We start from the raw sequence: 24,374 nt of genomic DNA, 5'->3' as shown, positions 1-24,374 counted from the left end.
GATAAATTAACGTAGGGGGTGCGTTTATTACAGGGGGAAAAAAATCCGAATTTTGATGACTGAAGTTGGGGGTGTGTTTATTATGGGAATGCGTTCTTTAGGCGAGTAAATACAGTAATTTTCGCCATGTCAAGTGCTACTGTTGCCGACGTCAGAGCACAGTAGTTTACATAGAGGACCGACGTCACAGCACTACCGTCTACGTAAGGCAATTCCTACGTCTACGTCATGCCCTCGGGTGCGCCCGTGAAAGGAAGGGCAACCAGCGTTCATCTTGAAATTTCACCCATTTCCGCGGCACGCAGCGTTGCAAATTTTGGCAGACGGGATCGTGAATGCCCTAAGTGTGCATTGTGCTCGTCAACTCAAAGTTGTCAAACCTGGTGAAGGGCCTTTTAAAGGGACCCTGAAACACTTTTTTGAATAACCATAAAATTAATTCACAGGAAGGGCGTATTGTCAGAAAAAATAAATGCCTCAAAGATTTTAAGAATCTGTCCCGTAGGAGCGGAGTTACGAAAATTTTCACACGCTACAATCACATTCTCTCTTCTCTCGTCCCGACGAAACCGCTGGAAGCTAAGTAGGGAGGAATGGGAGAAGCAAACAAAAAATGTCACGCGCCCCTCTAACCTTGAGCACATTTTTCTTTTTTTTTTTCTTCGTATGCGCTAGTTTTTCAGGGTGATCACGCACACACACACGCGTGGACAAGTAGCGGCCTCCCGTGGCGATCTCTGTAACGACCAAGCGCGTCATGTTCAAATCAGCCAATGGGTAATAGATGGGCTTACTACGATTGATCTTTGGGCTTACTTCGTGATTTGTCGAGAGAAGAGAAAGCAATTTTTAGTTGACATTGATAATTTATTATGAATTCTAGGCCACGTGCTGCGCTATAATATTTGGCTCGCGTGTTGTCAGCAGCTTCTACTACCGATCGGCAGCGTTTTCTGACCATACTCAAAAAGTGTTACAGGGCCCCTTTAAGGGGAGATTCGCAAGTGGAAAACATGTTTAAAAGTTATATATTTCTCATTTTTATATGCTTTCGCGAGTTTAGTTTCTCTACTTTCACAATGAAAATACTGGAGGCTGTAATTGCACTTAAAGTAGGTTAAAATCGCACACACTAAAAACTAAGAGATCGTTGTCTAGAGTCCCGTGGAAATTGTCACCTGGCTGCTTGCCATTGCATTTCGCATGAGGAGTTCACTAAAGCCACATGCTCAAAATAACCATGATTCTCAAGCTTCTATGATAGAAGAAATCTGAGAAAAAAAAGAAGAGATGTATTTTTTTTTCTATAGATGAGCTTTCATTTTTAGTACCTTTAAAATGTGTTTTTCTCATGATAAATTGTTGGGCAACTTGAGTTTGGGCATCATGTTTTTGGTACTTCCATTTGCCCGATTGGAATGAAATTTCGGTCACATATTTTTTAATGTGTGAAGGGTGCAAATATTTTGTTTAAAATTTGATATCGCCTGTATATTTATATTACGAACATAAAGTAAGCAAACTAGCATGGGCTGAGAATTTCGATAATCCTGACATTACAACTTTTATTATTTGTTAATATGTCTTATAAGTACTTTCTTCATAGTTGTTTGTATTCTATAGTTAATGTGGAAGAACATGAGTCATTAATGGCTCAGAACCGTAAAAAAAATTGGCCAAAATGAACTATATTGACACATTGTCATGGCACAAAAAAAAAACTGTGCGACTTCCTATAAAACTAATTACATATTTGAAATCAGCATAAAAGCCTGTATACCGTATTTACTTGCATAATAGGCACTTCCCCAGTTTGGTCGGAAGAAATCGGATTTTTTTTATTTTCGCACATAATTGGTGCACTCTGAACTTGGCCATGATCAGTAGTTCTGTGCCATATTTGCATGGCCGCATTTCGACACCCTCTTACGTTCATCAGAAAGAGGAAAAAAATTTACAGCATATCCACAGCGTGAATGATGATGAGTGGGGCGAAGCGTCCGTCTGTCTGTCTGTCTGTCCGTCTGTCCGCTGCTATCACACTAGAGCACGCATTGGACAGACAGACGGTTCGCCCCACTCATCTTTATTCACTTCGTGGATATGCTGTAAATTTCTTATTGTACGAAAACCACTGACTCCATCTAGTGAGCAATTTTCAAAATTAACTAGAAGTGGCTACTACAACATACTACAACGAGGGAACGACCCACACTCTAAGGATCTTCGTCCTTAATAAAAAAAAAGACCGCGGCAGTGATGTGCCAGCTGCGCAAGCTCACCGAGTGAAAAAGAGGAGTGGCTGCCTGGGCATCGGAGTAACATTTGCGCCGGCGCGGCTTTGGTCATGCGAGCTTCGCATGGAACATGCGATTGTGTTCTCATCAAGTGCGCTTTGAGTTTCTTGTTGGGAAAAGCATCGTCATTACTGCGTTTGCTACCTTTACCACAAGTTTAAAAACTCTTCAGCTTTCTGACTCGAGCTTTTGCCTTTGCCGCCACTACGCGGACTCTGACTAGCTTGGCGAACTTTTGTCGCCGATGATTTCCCGACAGCGGACCTAAACATTGTATCACGCACATGATACTCCTTCATCACTGCTTGAGTGCGATCTTTTCAACGCTCTATGTGCGACATTATGCCGAACCTAATCAGCATTCATTGCTTTTCAGTGGTGGTCGCAGGCCGATCAAAGTTGCAGTTTTGTACAGAATCAACGGAACTCTTTGTGGTGGCTCTACTTGAAGAAAATGGGGCATGGGTGGGCTTCTTACACTCAAATGGTGGTTTGCAATGTGATTGCAATATGTTTGGATATGGGGTGCGAGCCCCTGAAATCCAACAATCGGTATTGTTCAGCTCCGAAAATTTCAGTAGTGGCTTGCAACGCAATCGATGAATTTTCACGATGGTGCTTTCTTTTCTTAGTTTTTTTTAATTGTTCATTTTGTTGGCAACAGGAGTCTTTAGATGTTAATTTTTGGATGCTTGTAAGCACACCGCATTGCATGCCTCATTTCTCGTACGTAAGACTGCATGCTCAACACGTATTGTGTTAGTGAAGCCTATAAAGAAGGTTGCGTCGCAAGTAAACTGCGGCTATATTTGTGACTTCGGTGACTTACGTTATCAGCGGTCTAGGTTGTATTCGGAAATAAATTTTCAGAAATTGTACTTCGCATAATAGATGCACGCCTTACTTGGTGCCGGATTTTCTGGAAAAAAAGTGCGAACATTGTGCAAGTAAGTACGGTGTAGAGCAAAAATTTCATTGCAAGGTGGCGACCTTAGCCCTAGCGTTGGCATGGCTCATCGCGTCCATCTAAAGCAAAAATAGCTCTGGAACACTTGCTTTCATTTCATTTATTGCATCCTTAAAGGCCCGAGGGCATTACATAAGGGGGGGCAACAAATACGCTGTGAGGGTGTACAATTCAATGTGATCAACTTCTCATAAACAATACAGTTCTAAATATGCATATGGAAGTTTGGTCCAGAATGACAACAAAAACTAATCAAACAATGAACAAAAGAAACTTCTGACTGGGAAAATGAACACAAGCAATATGACAAAAAAAAATACATACTGTACGCTGGTGGGATATATCTACACCCATGGGTTATTGGGTGAAATCAAAGTGGGATTCCAATTTTGCGCGGAATGATGTGCGGTCAGGTGTGGCAACTATGGAGTCGGGGAGGCGATTCCAAAGTGTAATTGCTTGGGGGAAAAAGCAGTCGTTCATTGCAGATGTACGGTCGTTGATTGGTGCAATGGGGATAGAATGGTTGATGTGAGAAAAAATTCTGTTAGGAGGCTGTAAAAGTTGGTGTCTTGATTTTGGGCGGAAAAAGAAACTGTGCAGGAGGCATAGGCGGGAGATCAGGCGGCGTGACACGAGAGATGATATTTGTATTGATTGTTTTAGGGCGGTGACGTTGATTTCTCTGGAGAACTGTGAGGTTATAAAGTGGGCAGCGCGGTTTCGGACTGATTCTAGTTCGTTAGCGAAATATGCCTGGGATGGATTCTAAATGGGTGATGCGTATTCGAGCTTTGGGCGTAGGTATGTTAAGCATGCTAGTTTTTTAATGTCAGGAGATGCTGATTTTAGATTACGGCGCAGAAATCCAAGCGTGCGCAGAGCGTCTGAGCAGATGGACTGCATGTGTGGTGCAAACGAAAGAGCTGGGTACATGTGCACATCAAGATACCTGTACGATGAAGCCGAATCTAGAGGGAGAGAATTGATTTCCAGGAGAGGAAGCGAATCGAGAGGAAGCGAATTGATTTTCCACTTATATCACGTTACTTGCTTACGCTCACCCTCAAGAAAAATTGCAGCAGAGCTGTAGGGGCAACACAGCCGGCCTGTTTAGCATTTCTCTCTTGTCCAACCGTAGTGCATACCTGCCAAGTCTCCCGGATTTTCCGGGGGACTCCTGGATTTTGACCATTTCTTATGTTTGTGAGGTTGGCAGTAAAATCTCCCGGAAATCCAAGTTTCTGTTCCTGATCTAGTCGCATTGACAAAAACAAACCCAGTTCCTATCCAAGTTTTTTTGCGAAACTGTTGATCACTATCGTGTTAGGAAGCGTTAATGTAAACTTACTCTAGAATCTCGGTGATTCGAATTTGCAAAATTCTGCTGCCGCATTCCACCAGGTCCAATGGGCTGAAATTCGGGCGTTCTGACCAAATCGTCGAGCAATGGCCGAGAGCCACAAGCTGGAAGCAATTCACAAAGACGCGCCCGGCCACCCGAACTGCGGTCACTCGTGACACAATCATGTATGGTGACGACGAAACTGACAGAACTCCAAAAGTGCACACGTGCCGAATTCTCAGCCAGTCAAAGCGATGCTTCTTTCTGCAAATGCTGCAGACAAAATTGCAACAGAAGCAATCACAGATAGCAACAAGCGACTTAGTTTTAAAGGCACGTGCATGCGGAATCAAAACGGGGCTACCGTTTGCACCAACCGCCTCAAACGAAACTGCAGTCGCTGCAACGCAATCGTTGATAGTGACTACGAGCTTCGAAGGTACACGGCTAACGCAGTGGTAGATTAAAGGTGATAAAGGAATAAAATTTTTTTAAAAGGCACGAGGCATTTCGATGTTCACAGAGGTGCAACAGCAGAAACACAATTTGGAGAAGTTTTTCGAGCTGCGAAATGTTACTTTTGGAGCACTAAATTTCAAATTTGGAGCAATATAAAAAAGAAAACTTACATCAAAGGAAGAAAATGTGTATAAACCATTAAACATCACCTAAATTATGCAGTGTGACCATGAGCACTGCTATTTTAATGAAAGTAGTATTTTGATCCATGCCACTGAGTAAACAATGATGAAGTCTATATTAGCATTTACTGCACCTGTCAAATTATTTGATAGACTCTGCGAATTTAAATACAGATCTGCCAAGGTCGCAACCTTTAAATTTGGGAGATTCGAAAAACCGAAGAGTAGGGGTGGCAAAAAAAAAAAAACTGGCCAACAATTTAGTTTTTTTTTAGAGAAGCAGAAACATCATACACTACTCTAAATGATTATCAGTAACTTATTTAGACATCAGTGATTATACTAGTACTCAGAATTATGTGGCGAACAAACACATGAGTAATTGAACAAAATGTGCAATGTCCCGTTACTAACTCTAACAGCCCCTTTTAAATCTCAATACAGTAAAAGCTCGTTAATTCAACACCCGTTAATTCGGAAATTTGGATAATTCGGACGGCTCTATTGGTCCGGCCAAAGTGCATGTTAATCTATGGGACCAAACCTTCGTTATTTCGGCGGAATTCGTCTCCGCACCGCTTAATTCGGACAAATGCTGACGGCTGCTGCTACACAAAAGTGTGATAAAGCAGCGCTGGCACCACTGGAGTGAAACCGAAACCTGAGTGGCATCGCCATCATCATCAACTTGTGAGGGCGATCGCAGCGTCACCGAACGTCGGCGTCTTCTTTCTTTTCCACTCAGCGCCTCCGACGCCATTTTCCCTTGTGTTGTCGTGTCGGAACCATCTCTTCTTGCAGAGTTCTCTTTTTTTTCCATTGTGACCGTATCTGCATGCCACCACCATCGTGCGCTACAGTGATGGCAATGCCGAAAAAGCAGCAGAACTACGACGCGAAGAACTTGGCGACTAAAGTGGAAATTTTGGAAGCACTGAAGAACGGCGAATCGCGACAGCAGGTTATGACCAAGTGCAACGTGAAGCGGAGCACGTTGGGAACGTACGTGAAAAGAACAACAGATTCGACAAGCCTTCGAAAGCGAGAAGTTTCATGCCTCTAGAAAGCGGTTGCGAACCGCAGCTCATCCCCAGCTCGAAGAAGCTTTGCTCCGGTGGATTACTGACTGTCGCAACGCGCATCTGCCTTTGAGCGGACCTCTCATCATGGCGCAAGGTGAGAAGTACGCTGCAATGATGAACATTGAATCATTCAAAGCGTCAGAAGGGTGGTTTGCGAGGTTTTGAGAGAGAAACGAACTTGTCTTCAGGAGTGTGTGCGGCAAAAAGGCCAGTGTTGACGAAAGCATGACCACCGAGTGGAGAAATGTGAAGCTGCTGGACCACATCGTCGCATATGAACCACGTGACGTATTCAATGCAGATGAAACTGCTCTATTTTTCAGAGATCTGCCCGACAAGACGGTGACTTTCAAAAGGGACGCGTGCATTGGTGGCAAGAAGTGTAAGCAAAAGATAACTGTGCTTCTTACCGCCAATATGACTGGCACGAAGCGCTTGCCACTACTTGTCGTCGGGAAGGCGCTTAAGCCACGTTGTTTTAAGAACGTCAAAAGCCTTCCTGTCGAGTACACAGCGAACAGGAAGGCATGGATGACATCGGACATTTTCCGCGGCTGGCTGCAGCAGTTGGACTGGCACTTCACGTCGAAGGACCGCAAGATAATTATGGTTGTTGACAACTGCAGTGCCCATAACTGTACAGTAGAACTGAAGAGCATCAAAGTAGTTTTTTCGCCGCCCAACACTACGTCTGCTCTTCAGCCGATGGACCAGGGTATCATTCACTACGTGAAGTCGAAGTACCGCAAGCACCTGCTAGAGCGAATGATCCTATGCTCAGAAGCTGGAAAGTTGTATCAAGTGGACTTACTCGGCGCAGTGCACATCATCGCCCACGTGTGGAAAAACACTCCGCCGCAAGTCATCGCCAACCGTTTTCGGCACAGTGGTTTTGTGAGGCTCGAGCATGCAGCAAGTGCTGACGATGGCATCGAGGAGGTGTCAGCCGAGTCCACCGACGATGACTGCCCGACTTTCGATGCTGTCCTTCCCACAGATGTGACCTTTCAGGACTAGATCGTGACTGATCATGGTGTCGCCACGAGTGGTCTCCTGAGCGATCAAGAGATTAGTAATGATGTCACGGGCGCCCATGAAGACCACAATTCCGACGAATAATCATGCGAGGAGATACAGCCGCGACCTCATCGCACCTCACGGGAAGTCTCGGAGGCGCTGTTAATATTAGAGGACGCTTGCCTGAACATTCCCGACAGCTTGCGTGCTGTTGGCCATTTGGAACAGTTAAGAAAAATTGTGATGTCAGCCGGAAACTGCGCGAAAACGCAGACGACAATTACAAAATACTTCAACAAATAAAGGAATGCTCCTGCTGCTTCATTTTAAATGTTGTTTTCCCTGTTCATTCGTTAATTCGGCATTCGGTTAATTCGAACAGTTTTTCCGGTCCCGTGAAATCCAAATTAACGAGCTTTTACTGTATGCTTTTCTGCAAAGCACCGGTGTATTGCGGCGAAGGTGGCTTAAGCAGCATTTTCTGCACAAGTTGGAACAGCAAAAAAAATTTCTAACTGCTACACCCCCCCCCCCCCCCACTCACCACTCCTCTCCTTTTTTTCTTCCATCGTGGGGTTAGGTGCCGCTTCAGCTCGTTTGGGAGGTGCATTTGGCCAGGTAAAGTAGCAACAGTCGTTGGCTCCGCACGCCCGTTGACCCGGCGATGGTACCAAATATCTATCGGCACCGTACCGGATATCTATCGAGACGACGCAACTTCAGATCAACAAAAATGTTTTATGATCGACTGCTAAGGCAATCTACGTGGTCGCTAGCAACGCTGGCGTTCACAGCACTGCAAGCTCGTTCGCGCAAAAAAAATGCGGCATACGCTTCCAGCTTTAGTTCCTAACAAGGAATAACCGTATTTTCAGGCTAGGAAATTTACATTTTCCTCGTAGTGCTGGTGGCTACAGCAACGCATTTCTGTCTTGAAGTTCTGTCATCCCGCCGACAGGTATCAGCTGTGGTCAGCAGACTGATGGGCGCGCAGCGTTGTTACTTTATCCGGTCGATCATGTCTTGTGAGTGTAGGGCGGCTGCCTAGAATATTTTAAGTATATGCTAGGCACTATAATTAGGGTCTGCACGCTTTGACAGATGCCGCAAACTGCAGGTGGCCAACGTGGCCTGCATTTCTCGCTGAAATTAGCGCATCTGACAAAATTTTGAGGCTGTCTGAACATTTTGGCACAGCGTGATGCAATTTCAGCAAATTTCACGATTTAGGTGCATCTTTTGTGCATATATCATGGTTTTTTGCAAGTTTTTTTATTAATAAAGTGAAACCTGGATATAACGATATCGATGAAGTCTCAGAAAACTTTGTTATAAAGAGGGTTTCGTTATATGCAAGTTCGGTACGAAAATTCGGAAAATAAACGTGCAAATTTAACAAGAGGGGTACTGAAGGAGAACTAACCAAAAACACTTATTTCACAGTAAAAAAACTGTGTTATTATTGCGATAGTAATTGCATGGATACACTTGGCGGGTTTTTTCCATCGCCGCCATGTTCCGTAACAAGTCAAAATTGATAAGATTACGATGCCACCGCATCGTAACTTTCACGAGTGGGTAAAAGCGCGAGAGCGCTGCTGAAGCAGAGATCAAATAAGTCGGCCCGTTTCTATCACCTGGAAAGTGCATAAGATAACCCCGCGTGTTAGAACTGCCGTCGAATGCTCAGACAGAGTAAACCACTCGTCTTGAATGAGCATGAAATAACGCGGGGAGGGCAGGGGGAATCGATGGAGTAGCATTAATGAACTTGGATTTGCTCTCTCAGCAAGTATCAGTGCCGTTTCAACGCGAAATGTCTGTGTGAAAAGAGCACTTCTCCCTGGAGAGGCCGTATTTTCTCACACCAGCATTTTGTAGGAGTTCCGCGATATCCGATCCAAAAGGGTTGGCTGCAGCCTTACTTCATATACCATTACAATTTCTTACTATCGTGTTCATTGAATTGCATTCATCGCGCTATTGTGTTGCCAGAAGTAATCAGCTAATTGCAAAAGCTACCAGCCTGCGAACTCGCGGCGCAAGATAGAAGCGCGTGACGTGTCGACCTTTGAGGAACTGTCGTCACCGTGGTCTCGGAGAGTTTCTATCAACACCTCATCTGATATTCACTCAGTGACGACAACACGGTTGTCCAAAATTTAAAGAAGTCACAGTTTCGCCGCAAGGGCGAAGCAATTAATGACAGAAGTAGCAACAACTTTGAATGTAACGCTAGGAGTGGCAAGCATGCGCTGCTCACGCGCAAATGACGCACGAAAACAATTCACAGGATGAGAGCAAACTAACAACGTTTGCCACTCGGCACTTTATGCGCTGTTTAAACAAAAACGAGGCACGAAATGTAATCACAGGTACATATATGAGTGTGAACTAACATGTGCTTTAGTTGTTACTTCGCTGTTTTTCAAAAGCGCACTCTTTTCGCAAATGGGGCCTGTCCAGCGAGCGAAGTAATCTTTGTGCGCCCGGCAACTAAACGCAATCATTCTGGTCAAAGTCGAAGGCTCTATTTTTCCACCGAAGGCTAAGCGTGTGCGCATAGACATCTACCCTCCCCTTCATTTGCGGGGCAAAGTTCGCGTGGGAGATAAACACGCGTCGGCGCATCGTGACGAGCTGGGTGCTGAGCGCAGGCGCCTGTTTTTTTTTTCTTTTTTGAGTTTTCACATGTGGGGGGGTGAGGTAGTCGGGATGACATATGACCTCCCCCCTCCCAGGGGCGGATCCAACCGCTCATTTTAGGTCATGACTTCTGTTTGTTTTTATTAGCAGAAAAACCCCTTCATAGCATAAATACCCTTAGTGTGTACTCACAGTGCCTTCTCTCCTTTGTAATAATTGGTAATAGGAGGTGAACTATGAGCACTAAAGTAAAGAAGAGGGTGGTGCTAACAAGGACATTGGGGGGGGGGGGAGGGGGGAATCGCCGCTGCTGTCCTCTCGCCTGTAGATCCGCCACTCTAGCTGTCACACCTCTTTCTCTTTTTGTTATGCTCTCGCCATTAACATCTACAGCTACCGCAGTGCTTTCTTTAAAAGCACCCACAACCAATATTTAAGGTACCCGTTCTCTTGAGTGAAACAAAGTTTTTTAATCTGAGCTTGTAATCACGGAAGGTTAACACGGAAGACGCCGTAGAACATTTATAATCGGAATTTTTTTATAATGCAGCAATTATGCAGTCTTAAGGAGACATGCTGCAAACAGTGGATATGATCGCGATAGCGATTATACGCCAGTGTAACGCCAGCAGTGATGAAGAGTGAAACCCTAAGTACAGACACACAATGTTGTGTTTGTCAAGCCTGCAGTTCCGCGACCACTGCTTTCTAGCGTACTAAATTATTCACAGGAGTTACAGCATTTTCCCGGAGCTTTTTATGCAAGTACTTTTGGCTGTGCACAGGTCATTTTTCGGACTTAAGCCAAGTCGAGCTAAGCAAAGTCTTCGAAAACGAAACGATGGGTTTACACATGATCGACATTTCACGCATGGTACTTTACGTACTGCCATAGTTGGACGGCTTCGATATGTCATCACTTGACAACTTGAGTGGGTTAAAGGAACGAATTTTGGTTTGCGTGCGTGCGCAAAATTCGGACCCCTATCAAGTAGCACCAGAGCGACACGCTTCAATGGATGACAGCGGTAGCAACAAATCCGACGGATAGCCACCATCGCCACTATCAGCAGCACGCATGAGTGATAGCAATTTTTCATAGAGCAGTAGGTCCATGGCATTTTACGTGCCGCAGCGACCTCATTCACAAGCTCGCGTGCTTCTTCCAACGTTCCCGACATAACAGGAATCGAGCTACTCTGGAAACGCGCGCAGCCGCGCGCATGCGCAACTGCACTTGGTTTCCTGCAGATGCCACGAAAGCAGCGCCGATTTTTATGCTTAACTTCTTTTACCTTGCAAGGCGTATAGAAACAAACAAAAATGAACAATAACATACATATTCCAAATATAAGTTCTCATTCTGGTGCACTTTAAGTAATCACAGCAAAGTTATTAGCTTTAAGTAATTAAAGCAATGTAATAAGGACATCATACTTGTGGTTCGTGGCTCTTGCGCTAGAGACGCGAAGTGCCGGTTTTGGTTACTTTTAAGCGAAATTTGAAAATATAAATCCTACTCAGATCGCGAAAAGTGTGCTGTCACCATAATTCATGCTCTTTTTCTTTCTCCTGTAATTTAATCACCCGTTCTGGCCAGTTTTGGCTCCCTTTAATTATTTGTCATGGATTTTGCATCAGTGTGGGTGTGTCCATTGTGCTAACTCTCCTATATCAATGTACAGTAAACATTCAATTGCCTTTGTACAGGCACGTTTTACTTTCATGTTATAGTGATTCTGATAATGTAAAGGTCAACTGCCTCTTTTCTTTTTAGAAAGAAGATCAACACAAGACCTAGGTTGCATTAAAATTCGTCATTCATTGCTTTTTGCTGTTCTTTGCAACCTTTTTATTACCTGTGTAATTATTATGTTATGAAAGGTTTGGTAATTAAATTTGAATAGTGCAGTTACCCAAGCAGTACAACAACAAGGAGACAAAGTAATCTCATGAGCCTATCAACATGAGTGTGCCAGTGTTCACGTTAAGGCTTGGTTTCTTCAAAGTTTTGTGGCTATATTCAGCGAGAACATTGTTGTGTTGTGAGGCGTAGCGACGTAGTGTCAAATGAGGCATATTGTTGACTAGCTGGTTAATCAATTTTGAAGGCGCTTTCAAACTGTGTGAAGAAGAGAACATATTAGAAATATAGAATACAAACAGACATGAAGCACAGTGCCGTCTTCTTTGCAAAGTTCAAATGTGTCTTCAAATTGAGAATGCTCTTTTTTCACCATTTCATTCATGTTTAGCTGTATGGAGCTGCTTCAAGATATTCATGTCTTCTCCTAAATAGCCATTTATTGCTCCAGGAGCAGCCCTGGAACATTCTCCATCACTGGAAGTAAACATAATAGTGGTGCATTGTGTGTTGCAGGAGATGTTCCGATATGGTGAAATAATTGATCTGAAGCGCATCTACAGTAACGACGTTCATGCCATTGCCAACACGTTTGGAATTGAAGCGGCGAGAACAGCGATTGCTCGGGTAAGATTTAGCATGTCTGCTGTTACGACTATCTATGTCTTCTATCTAAAGAGACTGTTTGCTCGGCTACTTTTGTGTAGGAAAAGCTTGTCTAGTCATTCTCATTTTGTTTTAGCTATCTGTTAATTAGGACAGGAGGTGATATTCTGTTATTTGAACATTTCAAAACCACCCAATCATTCAAACCTTTTCTAAGTGAGCTCAAGCGACTTGTACAGACGACACTTAAAACCAGCAGTGCTTTTCAATGCCCCCTCTGCCCCTTCATACAGAGAGCGTCCCAAGCACCTCGAGGTGGTTTAGGAGATTTTTGAACCTTTTTAATGGAGCACTGCCAGAAAAGTCTTGCATCTTGTCTTTTCTGTTGTAATAAGTAGCTAACGACCCACTTATCACTGCTGAAAAGCTCGTATGCTTGAGTTTGTGATGGTTAATTGTTCAGAGACGATTTACATAGTGCAGTCGAACCTCAATATATCGAACGGCGCGGTGATCGTGAAATAGTTCGGTATATCAAGAATTCGATATAAAAAAATCACGAAAAAAATGCGTCAACAGCTTGCTGAAAACGACCAACGAACTGTTCAAGCGTGGTGCATTAAATAATCACTTGATGATTCAAACATAGTATTTATTGTGTTGGTTTAAAATATTGAAAAAGAGTAGCCTGCTTTTTGTTGGCCATGGCATGTTTGACGACTGCATCCTCAATATAGTCCAGGCGATCCATAAGTGATAGGCCGGTGTCTTCAATCGCGCCGCAGTGGCGGCGCACAAGGGCCAAGGCAGCTACGACCTCAGCTGATGTCGGTAGCGGGGCACCATCAGCGCTTGCGGGATCCACCTCGGCAGAGTCTTTATTTGGCTGCTCAGCAGTAGCTTCGGCGACAATCCCCACATCCGTGAGCTCCGCTGTTGTGAGCTCCGCCGTTCGGAGTTAGGCCTGTCGCGCACCACAGCGCGCGACAGGCCCAACTCTGAACAGTGCGCAACAGGCCTAACTCCGAACGCACGAACACTGCGAGCACAACGACCGATGCCTGCCGATGCTACAGGGGAGGAGCTTGCAACAAGTGCGCAGTGTGCCGTTGACACCATAGAGACTGCAACGACTGCAAGCTGCAAGGCTGCGGCGTGGGTCCGGGTGTAAAGTGGGCACATGGCCCGCCCATGCCGGCTCGCCTGACTGCTTTTCCTTTCCCGGCGGCCGCGCAGGCCACGTCCGAGACAGTCGTCTGCGTCCTTTCCCTCCTATACTTTCCTCCTCAATCTTTACCTCCCACTCACCCTTCCCCCACGCGAAGCCATGTCGGTGCCTTCATATTGAAAGAAAATAACAGCTCCGCACTTCTCTCTTCACTTTCCTCATTCAAGAACCTCTACCGCAAGGCTGCGGCGCATGTATGCCACTACGTTAAAGTGGCGCTCTCGGCGCCATTGATGTGTGCAGCATTCGTCAACGCCCGCCGCTCTACCGCTACTTTCGAGAGTTGCGGGAAAGCTCGCCGCCTGTCAATGGAGCGCGGGCGGTTTGGGGTGGCTGAGTTCGATATATCCATTATATCTCAAACTTTGTTCGAAATAAAAAATCAATAATGCATGCGATTTCCCGCGTGATATAGGAACCGTTCAATATAGGCAATAATTCGATATATCCGTGTTCGATATATTGAGGTTTGACTGTAGCATTCAGCCACATTTTCCGTGTCAAAAAGCATGGGTTTTAGTTTCAAAGAACCAACATGGAAAGTGAACCGGTTTCCCTGTAGGCATAGCTTTCCACACAAGCGCACAAAACTGCAAGCGCATAAGGGCTGTATTCATAACTCTTTCCCAATGAAAGGTTCCTGGGTGCTGCCATAATCCTCTCTAAGGCATAATCCTCGGGGAAAAAAAAGCACGGCGAAGGCAAGGATGTTCGCCTTTTGTTTCGTGCAAATCTGCCCCCTCTTTTTGTGGGAAAGGTCTGCTAGGAGAGAGTGCTCACAAGGATCATGGCAGCCAACACAACTTTGTGGTGCAGGAGGCGTTTGTTTATTTGCACAAAAATAGAAGACGTGTTTCAGGTGCAGGGGTGTGACACACACTTTGAAATTAATTTGAAAAATGTTCTAGGCTATACAGTCACTAACTGTTTATTTGGACACCTTTGCGGCACTATCACTCATCCATTGAAGGTGTAAACTTACGGCCGAAACTTTGAACGTGGCACAGTGCGCCGTTCAATTTTTTGGACTTGGGCTAGCTGACTAGCTGTCAGCAATGTGAAAGGCCAAACTATATGCAGCGTTTTTACCGGTGTTTGTTTCATACGCTGATGACACTCGGATTCGACGCTACCTGTGGCCAAAACGGCCACTTCAGGACATTATAGACAACTGCAGTGTCAGCGTCGGAAGCAGTTCAGTGGATGTAGAACTAGTCAACGCACAGCTGGCAGCAACTTCTGCTATGTAAAGCCATTGTTGCTGCTGCCAAAATGGCTCTTGCTGGCCTCGGACGGATCTAATAAGTTGTCGCAGAGCTCTGTGTGACCTCCAAGTTCTTAATTGATGCTGGCATTCTATTCAGCTTGTTCCGCAGAAGCTTCGACAGCAGACACTCAGAATTTTTTCGAACTCTTTATGAGCACCATCCTCAAGTTTATCTCTAGGTTTGGCATGCCTGGGAGTATTGGTGGAATACATGGCCTCAAACATGTGCGACAAATTCAAGCTTAGAGGCCATTTTATGGTTGTTATTCTCAATAGCTGGCGCTATGATTGAAATCTGCACTAACGAAATCCCAAGGAAATGAAATTCTCACCACAACAAAATATTTTCGAATCACTGGGCAACACCAGTAGGAGCTCATGCATTTCGAAAATCTCGACTATGAAACATATCTTTATTTTACTTCAGTCCCTCATGAACAAAATTTTTGAAGTGGGAGTGCATAAATAATCTACTCTCGTAACAATAACTGCATTCAAAAACTGCTCAAACCCATTGGTCGTGCATTTAAATTGTGCAAAACTATTGCCACAGCACACCTGAGCAGCTACCGCTATCACTGTTTACAAAAAAAGAAAAGGTGGGGGGGGGGGGGGGGTGATAATAATGATGACAGTTTACGGCAGCTACCGCTATCACTATTTACATAAAAAAGGCGAGGGGGGGTGACAATAATGAATAATAATGATAGTTTACTCATTGGTAGGGGCGACTGCACAGTGTCCCGACAAAAATGCTTGTATTTAGCAGTTCCAGCTAAATTTTGTAAACAAACCACAAGAATTCAAGACTATCTTGAAGTGGGTACTTGTTTACTGGGCTCACGCGCAAGCACCTGCTTGTTAGACTGACTTGTAATCGCAGACTAGGTAGCCAGTTCACATCCACATAGAGTTTCCTTTGTTAGCCCCTTTTCACATTTTTTAAACATTGGGGTGGCCTCACTGTACAACCACTGCCAGTCCGTGTCACAGAATCACCGCCACAGTTTTCTGAAGTGAAGTTATTTTCGTCAAATGAGGCACTAGGTGTAGACGATCACGGTGCAGGGCGCCTCTGGGGATCTGAACAAAGTAGGACAGTGGACGCTGGGCCTGTGAGAGCACTTCACCAGTTCAGCACATGTCAGTGACCCACACATGCCAAGACTAGAGGCGTCAGCTTGCTTGATGCTAGATGGCGATTCTAGTTCTTCACTGGCTGCGCCCTGTGACGCGTATTCTTTTCCCTGAAACTCGTATGACATGGTAATGACGGCACTAGTTTGCTATTTCCTTCCTATGAAGCCTTCGGCTGGAGAAATGTCGTTAGGGCTGGGCATCTTATAGTACGACAGTAAAGTCAGGTAAGGATTGTAGAGGGCACTGCCAGTGTTCTTTGTAGCATGTGGCCACAAGAAGGCACAACTGTCCATCGAGTGTATATATGAGATTTTGGGAGAGGGAATTTTTTTGGTTTCCGCTTGCCAGCAGTCCACCTCGTTTTTTGGCTCCCCGGCTCAAAAAGGATCAGGAATTTCGGAGAGCTACTCTTTCACCGTGTGCACCATGTGCTCCGCCTCTCCATTGTGCTGGGGGTACCTTAGACTGCTGATCTCATGGCGGAAGTTTAAGAACTGTGCAAAACTCTGCACACTCGTATGACACGAACTGCAGTCTGTTGTCGGTCCAGACTACACCTGGTACAGGAAAATGCGCGATGCAGCTCTTGATTGCCAGAATTACCGCTGGTGTCGCGATGGACTCCACAAAAACTACTTCGGGGAACCTGGAATAATAATCAACAATTAGGACATACACTAAAGTCTCGGTATAACAAACTTCAGGGTACCGCGGAATTTTGTTTATTATTTTGAAAGGTCGTTATAGTGAAAGCTCGAAAATTAACCATAAATACCTTTTTTCACCGACCAAAATGATTTACCTTTCCAACAGTGGGTCCTTGAACTCGTTTTTCACAAGAAAAACAAAAAACAAATGCACAAGTAAACACCAAAAAGCGGCGTTTATTTAAAGAAGTCTTTAATTTTTTAATTTTTTTTTATGCGAGCAGCACAAACTTTGCAGTGCGAAGGCCTCCAGCTCATTCACATTCCTGTCGTGCAACTTGGTTTTTTGGTCACAACAGCCTGTTTTTTGCCTTTCCAGTTGCCGAAGAATATTCATTGTCTCGCTTAGCGAAAACTGCTGCCGCTTTGTAGTTGCAAGCAGAGATGAACTCATTTGTAGTATCACCGCAGCGCGAACGCAGACTTGCTTTGCAGACGCGATAAGTAATCACCAAAAAGAGATGAACACGACTGAAAAAACAAGGCCTTCAAAGAAAAACCCGAAGCGTCACGGCTGTCATCGCCTCTTTCGAAGAAAAAAAGTGCGTTTCGTTTTCTGCTCTCTCGCTGACTCAGGTTTTCCGCGCCAATGCTTCATGCTCCGCAGCTCTCCCACTCTGCCTCGCTGACTTTGCCCTCCCCTGTTGCCCTTGCCTCTGCGCTCACTTGTAAATCGGCAGCGTCGGCGTTTCAACAAAAAAAAGAAAAAAAAAGAAAAGAAAGTTGCCCTTTAGTTTTTTTTTTTTTTCCTCCACACCATCGCGCGTCTTCCAAGAAACAAGGCGTCCGTTCGCATTGTCGTCTGCTTGTGTACCGCTCTCATGGTCGCGACCGATTTCAGAACATAAGTTCGTAGTACTGAGGCAGTGTTAATATAATGTGGAACTAAATTAATGCACGTTATTCTGAAAAGTTCGATATTCTGAAGTACGTGGTAGTGAAAGAATTTTACATTGAAACTATTAGCAGTCGGCGCAGGAATTTTTAAAAGTTCATTAATGTGGGGTTCGTTCTTCCAAGATTTCACTGTAGTTGCGGCCTTTCAGTTGAATCAGGTTGATGCTAAGGAACATAAGAGAGGCTTTTGTCCTGCAGTGGACGTAGTCAGGCTGATGATGATGTTGATGGCAAGGCACTGACATGGCTTTTCAGGTGTAACCGTTGGCAACATAGGCTTGGACCGCTGAACTCTAGTGTCGGCGCATACAGCACACTGCAACACCATAGGCTCAACATGCATGTTACAGTTAGGCCATGAGACAGTCTCTCTGGCCTGATCTTGGCAGCAGCACACTCCCCGGTACCCTTTGTGTAATGGGGAGAGAATTTCCTCGCACAAGGATAATGGAATTGCAAGCTGTCGATCCAGGAGAAAGATGCCGTCTTATACACTCAACCTGTGCCTCTCCTTCTGAAACGAAGTGACCTGCAGAGGCACCTTGGTTTTGTCTGGCCACCCTTTCCAATGCAGAAGTGTGGTGACGGTGCTCGAAAAGAGAAGCGTCACCTGATCGCACGCGCACAAGCCACGTAGATGCAAGAGATTGGTCGGAGAATGGCTCGTGGCACGTGACCCGAGCTGAGAATAAAAATTCCCGAGCATGAGCTGGCACTGTGCGTTAGGACGCTGAGCTGCAAAGACGGATGCTGTAGGACTGCTCGGTTTTGAGGCTGTCGGCGAAGAGGTTCGAGGAGTGGCCGGCGAAATCAAAAGAATCAAGTGAGGCTGCCCAAACATGCCGCAACCTGTCACAGCAGTTTCTGGGTGGACTACAGCTCCTCCGTTTTGATCCAGAACGTATGCGGCCCGCACCACAGTCAAGGCACCGTTGACAAGTTAGGCATAGCCTAACAAAGCCGGAAGATACGATAAAGACCGGACTCGACCGGTAATGATGTCGAGCGGCTCGTACAACGACTGTTTTCAGGAGGACTTCGACGACGGTATCACTTCTTTGTGGATGGCACGGGAACAGGAAGAATGTACTACTATTTATTGCAAGAGCACATGAGAGTCGCCACAGAGACGTTGTTTTGGCTAGAGACAGTTTAGGGCTAAATACGGATGTATACTGAACTATAGTCAGTTTTGGTTTGGCTATGTACAGTTTGTTATTGAGAAAATTTTGTGTACGAGCGAGTGTTTCGTTTCACCTTTCGATTTTTTACTTCTTTTGTCATTGTGTGTTTGGTGTGATGAAGTGTGTTTGTTTTGCCACACCCGTGTCCCGTCTGTCTCAAATCCATTCGCAAGCGCTCCCGAGTTAAGTTCGTGACAGTCGGCGAGCCTGCCAGGATTTTTCCCTTGTGCGGCCCAGCCAGATTATTATTGGGAGTTGCAGAATGGATTACAAGAAGTTGATGGCCATGGCCAAGGACTTGGGGATGACCAAGGAGGAGACGCTTAAGTTCTTCGAACGCGCAGAAAGAACGCGAACGGGAGCGTAAGGAACGTCAGACTCAGTACCAGAGGAAACAAGAGAGAGTGTGTGAAGAGCATGAACAGATGCTCGAAAAGCACGAGCGCGAGAAGGAGAGAACGTGCGAGGACCATTAAAAGACTCTTGAACAGCACGAGCGCGAGAAGGAAAATCTCGAGCTCAAGTTTAGGTTAGTGCAGATAAACAGGGGCCCATGCAACGTGGCAAGTAATGAAAGTACCCCTACGTCGGCGTCGACCAGCTCGCCTAATTCTAGGCTAAAGCACATTTTCCCGTACAAGTTGATTGCACCTTTTGACGAGCGAAGGGGTGATTTGGATGCTTAATTGCACAGATTCAAGAGAATCGCGATCGGACAAGGCTGGGAGAAGAGCGAGTGGGCCAGTGCCTTGAGTTTGTGTCTTGTGGGAGTGTGTTTGACCGTATACCAGCCGAAGACTCCTTAGACCAGGATCTGGTGAAGAAAACTTTATTGAAAAGATTCTGGTTCACTGCTGAAGGGTTTTGGGAAAAGTTCCGAACTTGTAGACCTGAGAACTCCGAGACAGGCAAGCAGTATATCTGCCGCCTTCCAACTATTTTTATCGATCAATCGAGCTTTCAGAGACAAAAAAAAACATATGAAAGGTTCCACGACAGGAGAGTAGCCTAACAGTTTCTGTAACGTTGTAGCAGCAAGTTAGCTGTTTTTCTTAAAGAGAAGAAGCTGCACACGGTAGAGGAGATGGCCAAGTAGGCGGATCAGTTTCTGGAGGCCCGAGGTTTAAGGAATCTTGAGAAAGGGACGAGCGACAGCTCATAGGATAGAGAGCAAATAGATGAGGCACCTAGGAGTAAGGCAAGAGCGTAGCAGCAGTGTTTTCTGTGCAGTCGAATAGGCCATATAGCCATGAATTGCTGAACAAGCGGCAGTAGACAGGAAACAGCTGTAGTTTGCCAGGTATGCGAAGAAAAGGGACAATAGGCTCTTTGTAGGTCACGATCATTCACGATGAATGTAGGTCACGACCAGGTGAAGAGAGTGCATGTGTGCTAAAGTCAGAAAAATAGCCTGAGATGGTGAGCATAGTGTTAAGCCCTGAAACAGGCAGAGGCTGTGATATGCCTGTGGTGGAAGAAAAAGTGAACGGCAAACGAGTGTCAGTGTTGAGAGATTCCGGAGCTGATACAGTAATAGATGGGAAAAGCCTAGTCAAGAATAAATACTTTACCGGAAAACTCGGAGCTGTTACCTTCATAGGTGGGTCCAAGAGGAGGTTGCCAGAGGCCAGGATGAGGTTAGATACTCCCTATTTCATAGGTGAAATTGTGGCCAAGTGTATGGAAGATCCCATATGCGTTGTTATTTTGGAAAATAGGCCGGGTGTGCGAAGGGTTGAAGACCCAGGGAGAAAGGACTTCGATGCAAAGCAAGCGGAACAGGGCACAAGAAATGAAAAGACAACAAAAAGCCCAGATAACTTGGAAAGTGAAAAGAGAAGTGAGGGAGTTGATAGGCAGACAAGGGGGAAGGGGCCAATCTTCGAGCATTTAGGTGTATCCTCAGAGGAGCTTGCATAAGAGCTAAGAAAGGATAGAACCTTGCGGTACACAATAAACAGGATTGGAGGCAAGCCAAAGAGATAAGGATTCAGACATGGAGTAACCTATGAATCGAATAAGCAGGTGATAATCCGGCAATTTTGGGTAAAGGAAACTTTAGTCAGTCAAATGATGGTGCCAGCATGTTATAGGCAGGCCATTTTAAAACACTACTATGTCAATGGGAATAGGGAACCTAAGAGCCTACGCATAGAACTGACTAGAGATGTGTTTAGGCCAGAAATTTACAAAGATAAGATTGTAAAAAGACACGTGAAAAGGTCCAGTGAAGTGACTGCATAACGTCGCGAAATAGTGAGAGAGATAATGAATTAATGCGTACTATACAATGGATCATGGTAACAATTTTTGTGAACTGTTGGTGCAATGCGTTGGTGAATTGTGTGATGCTGCGGCGGTGCGACAAGCACGCAACGATGAAAGGTGACATACCAGCCTGTGCATGAGTGAGATTAAGTGAGGTCCACAGCAAGAGAACAGAAAAATGCATCCCGGAGGAGGAAAAGAGCAGTTTTTTTTAGAAAAGCTCTTTAAAAGGGGGCCAAATGCGATGAATAAAGGAGAGGCATGAGGCGCGTGCTGAACGCAGAAGTGCAGCGACGGTGCAAGAGGAGAGGAGCATCACCCGAGTGCATGCGAACCAGCCACGTAGACGCAAGAGATTGGTAAGAGAATGGCTCGTGGTACCCGACCCAAAATGAGAATAAAAATTCCAGAGCATACGCTGGCACTGTACGTTGAGATGCCGAGCTTCGAAGACAAAAGGTCAGCGTCGCTGCCGCGATGGAAGCTGTACGACCACTTGGTTATGAGGCTGTCGGCGAAGAGGGTCGAGGAGTGGCCGGCGATATCGGAAGAATCGAATGAAGCTGCGCGGATGTGCCGTAACCTGTCGACAGCAGTTTCTGGGTGGACTACAGCTTCTTCGATTTAGAACGTACCGTATTTACTCGCATAATCCTCGCACTTTTTTTGTCGGAAAACGGATGAAAAGTGGGGGGGTGCGAGAATTACGCGGGGGAAACTTTCTACGAAAACGTACAAAGCGAAAAAGAAAACGAAGTGGCCGCAAATCTGGATTCTCACACCAGCAACTAGCGGCAAGCTTTAAGAAGTACTAATTAAAACTTACCTCAACAATAAAAGCAGAGGTTCAACACAAGACAAGATTTAATTGAGACACAAAAAGTGGAAGCAAATAGTCGAGAATTAGAATACCATACGCAAAGCTTGCGGACTTTGTGGGCGTAGCGGTAGCGTTCGTCGCTCAACAGGAGCCCTCAAAAGGTAAGCGTGGGACGTCAGTATTGGGCTGATGGCTATTTAACAGAATTGTCTGCAGTTTCCTTCTTAAGAAATAAAGCTTACCATCAATCCCAGTTTTAGGCACACGGCAGGCCCAACGCGTCTTGGTGGCTTTCAGCAGCCATCATCAGTAGCGAACACAAAACTCGTAGACTCCAAAGGGCCTACCGGAGGCCCTGTTGTCATTCTTTAGTACATTATCTATCACTTCCAACTTGAAAGCAGCCGTACAGCTTCAGTATCGCCTCATAACTTGACAAGGTTACCGACGCAACATACAAAACACGCGGCAATGCGCACTGGCCACTTCGGCTTGGCTTGAGTTGGATTGAATTTCTGTGCAATAGTACGCTTGATGCTTAAGAGATAGTGCCAGATGACGTGCGCTATCATTATCAGTCGCTAGAAAGAGCAGACGACATTATTGCAGCAGTTTTCGGGGGTGCGATAATTACTCAAGGAAAAAAAAAGAAATCGTATTTTTGTTAATCGTATTTTTGTTGGGCGATGTGGGGGGTGCGACAATCGCGCGAGTGCGAGGGTTACGCGAGTAAATACGGTATGCTGCCCGCTCCATAGTCAAGACGCCGTTGACGAGTTGGGCGTAGCCTGACGAACCTGAAAGGTACGACGAAGATCAGACCCAACCGGTAATGATGTTGAGCAGCTTGTACGGCGACTGTTTCCATGACGACTTCGATGACGGTATCTTTTCTTTGTGGGTGGCACCGGAACAGTGAGAATGTTCTATTATAGCAAGGGCACATGAGAGTGACCACAGAGACTCTATTTTGGCTAGAGACAGTTTAGGGCTAAATACGGATTTATGTTGAACTACAGTCGGTTTTGGTTTGGCTATGTACACTTACTTATCTTGGTAATTTTGTGTACAAGCGAGTGTTTCGTTTTCACTTTCAATTTTTTACTTCTTTTGTCATTGTTTGTGTTTGGTGTGATGAAGTGTGTTTGTTTTGCCACGCCCGTCTCCCGTCTGTCTCAAATCCATCCTTCACAAGCACTCCTGAGATAAGTTCGTGACATTGTCACAGCTCATCAGCCAACTTCATTCGTGACGAGGCAGTTTTTTGACGGGGATCCCAAGTCCAGGTGCTGTTCTTCTTGGAAAGGGAACAAATTGGCTCCATAACGTCAGATAAGTGTAAGTGGTTGGTCATTCCAAGAAATCATCGTACTCAACATCGGTGTGGTTGTATGTCCTTGACAGCGTTAGCCTTGCCTGGGTCAGGTGAAATCCCGTGTGCTCCAACCACTGCGCCAAGGAACTTCGCTGCGTTGGCCCGAAACACGCACTTCTTTTCCTTGAGGGTGACATCCTCTTCTTCCAAGCAGGCCAGGACGACATTAAGGCACTCGTCCTGCTCCTGAAAATCTTTGCCTAGAGTGTCGTCAATCATGTTCACGACTCCAGGCATGCGCTCAAGGATCCTTGACATTTTCTATAGACTCTACGCAAAATTGCTGCCATCTGTCGACCGTTGTGTGCATAGCCGCCGTGTTGGAGGCTCCGTGCGGAGCAGTACGCACAGGTCCGTGTGTGCTTACGTATGCGTAAGGTGTATCGATATGAGGCCTGTATTGGCTGATACTCACTACACTGATGTATTACTGCGTATCTTGCAGCACACAGAGAGGAACTGGGAATGTTGAAAAAAAAAAGGTAAGCTGTTAACTTCGTCCCTTGTTTTTTTTTGTTGTTTTTTTCAGGCCGATGGCGTTTTTAGCATGAGCTTCGTCTACTTCTCCCAAAGTACGTGTTTCTCTTTTCTATGCAAGTAAGATGTGCAATAGCATTTGTATTCGTATTCCCATGAATTGGTGCACGTGGAAGCAATCCAGTTTTTGCAACGTTTTTGCTAGCAACCGTTTACCAAGTGAAGGGAACTCGTACGTTGCTGAAGTCACCTTCACACAACAAACTTTATCGCAGCTAATTGCATGTGCCTACATTTCATTGAATGTGTTCTGTTTATTACATTTGGGTAATGGCGCACGCTGTATTAGGAGCAAGTACGCGTCATCAATTCATTCTTAGAAGGGAGCAACGGTGCCAAAGTGCCTTTGTTTCGTGCTGTTCCATTTTCTCTTCTGAACTGTTACAAGCAGCCATTTAATGGGATGACTTGCGCATGGCTGCGCACATTTTTCAAGCATTTCATGTGCTCGGCACATGCAACAAAATGCAGGCACGTGCAATTAGC

The 24,374-nt window shown here is 45.4% G+C and overlaps 1 protein-coding gene across 4 annotated transcripts in view; it reads left to right on the top strand.

Moving 5' to 3' along the window:
- The window catches only part of Polr1A (RNA polymerase I subunit RpI1), a 610,310-nt gene that overhangs the window by 506,730 nt on the left and 79,206 nt on the right, over positions 1-24,374 (top strand). For 3 of the 4 annotated variants that reach the window (XM_075882912.1, XM_037432148.2, XM_075882915.1), the window contains one exon: positions 12,376-12,486. The exons of the other annotated variant lie outside the window; for it this stretch is intronic. In XM_075882912.1, the coding sequence (XP_075739027.1) occupies positions 12,376-12,486 (111 nt within the window). The remainder of the gene's footprint in view (positions 1-12,375; positions 12,487-24,374) is intronic. 4 annotated transcript variants of the gene reach the window in all.

Source organism: Rhipicephalus microplus, unplaced genomic scaffold (assembly GCF_043290135.1).
Source record: "Rhipicephalus microplus isolate Deutch F79 unplaced genomic scaffold, USDA_Rmic scaffold_14, whole genome shotgun sequence".
Classification (NCBI taxonomy): domain Eukaryota; kingdom Metazoa; phylum Arthropoda; class Arachnida; order Ixodida; family Ixodidae; genus Rhipicephalus; species Rhipicephalus microplus.
This window is presented reverse-complemented; position numbering and strand designations above follow the sequence as displayed.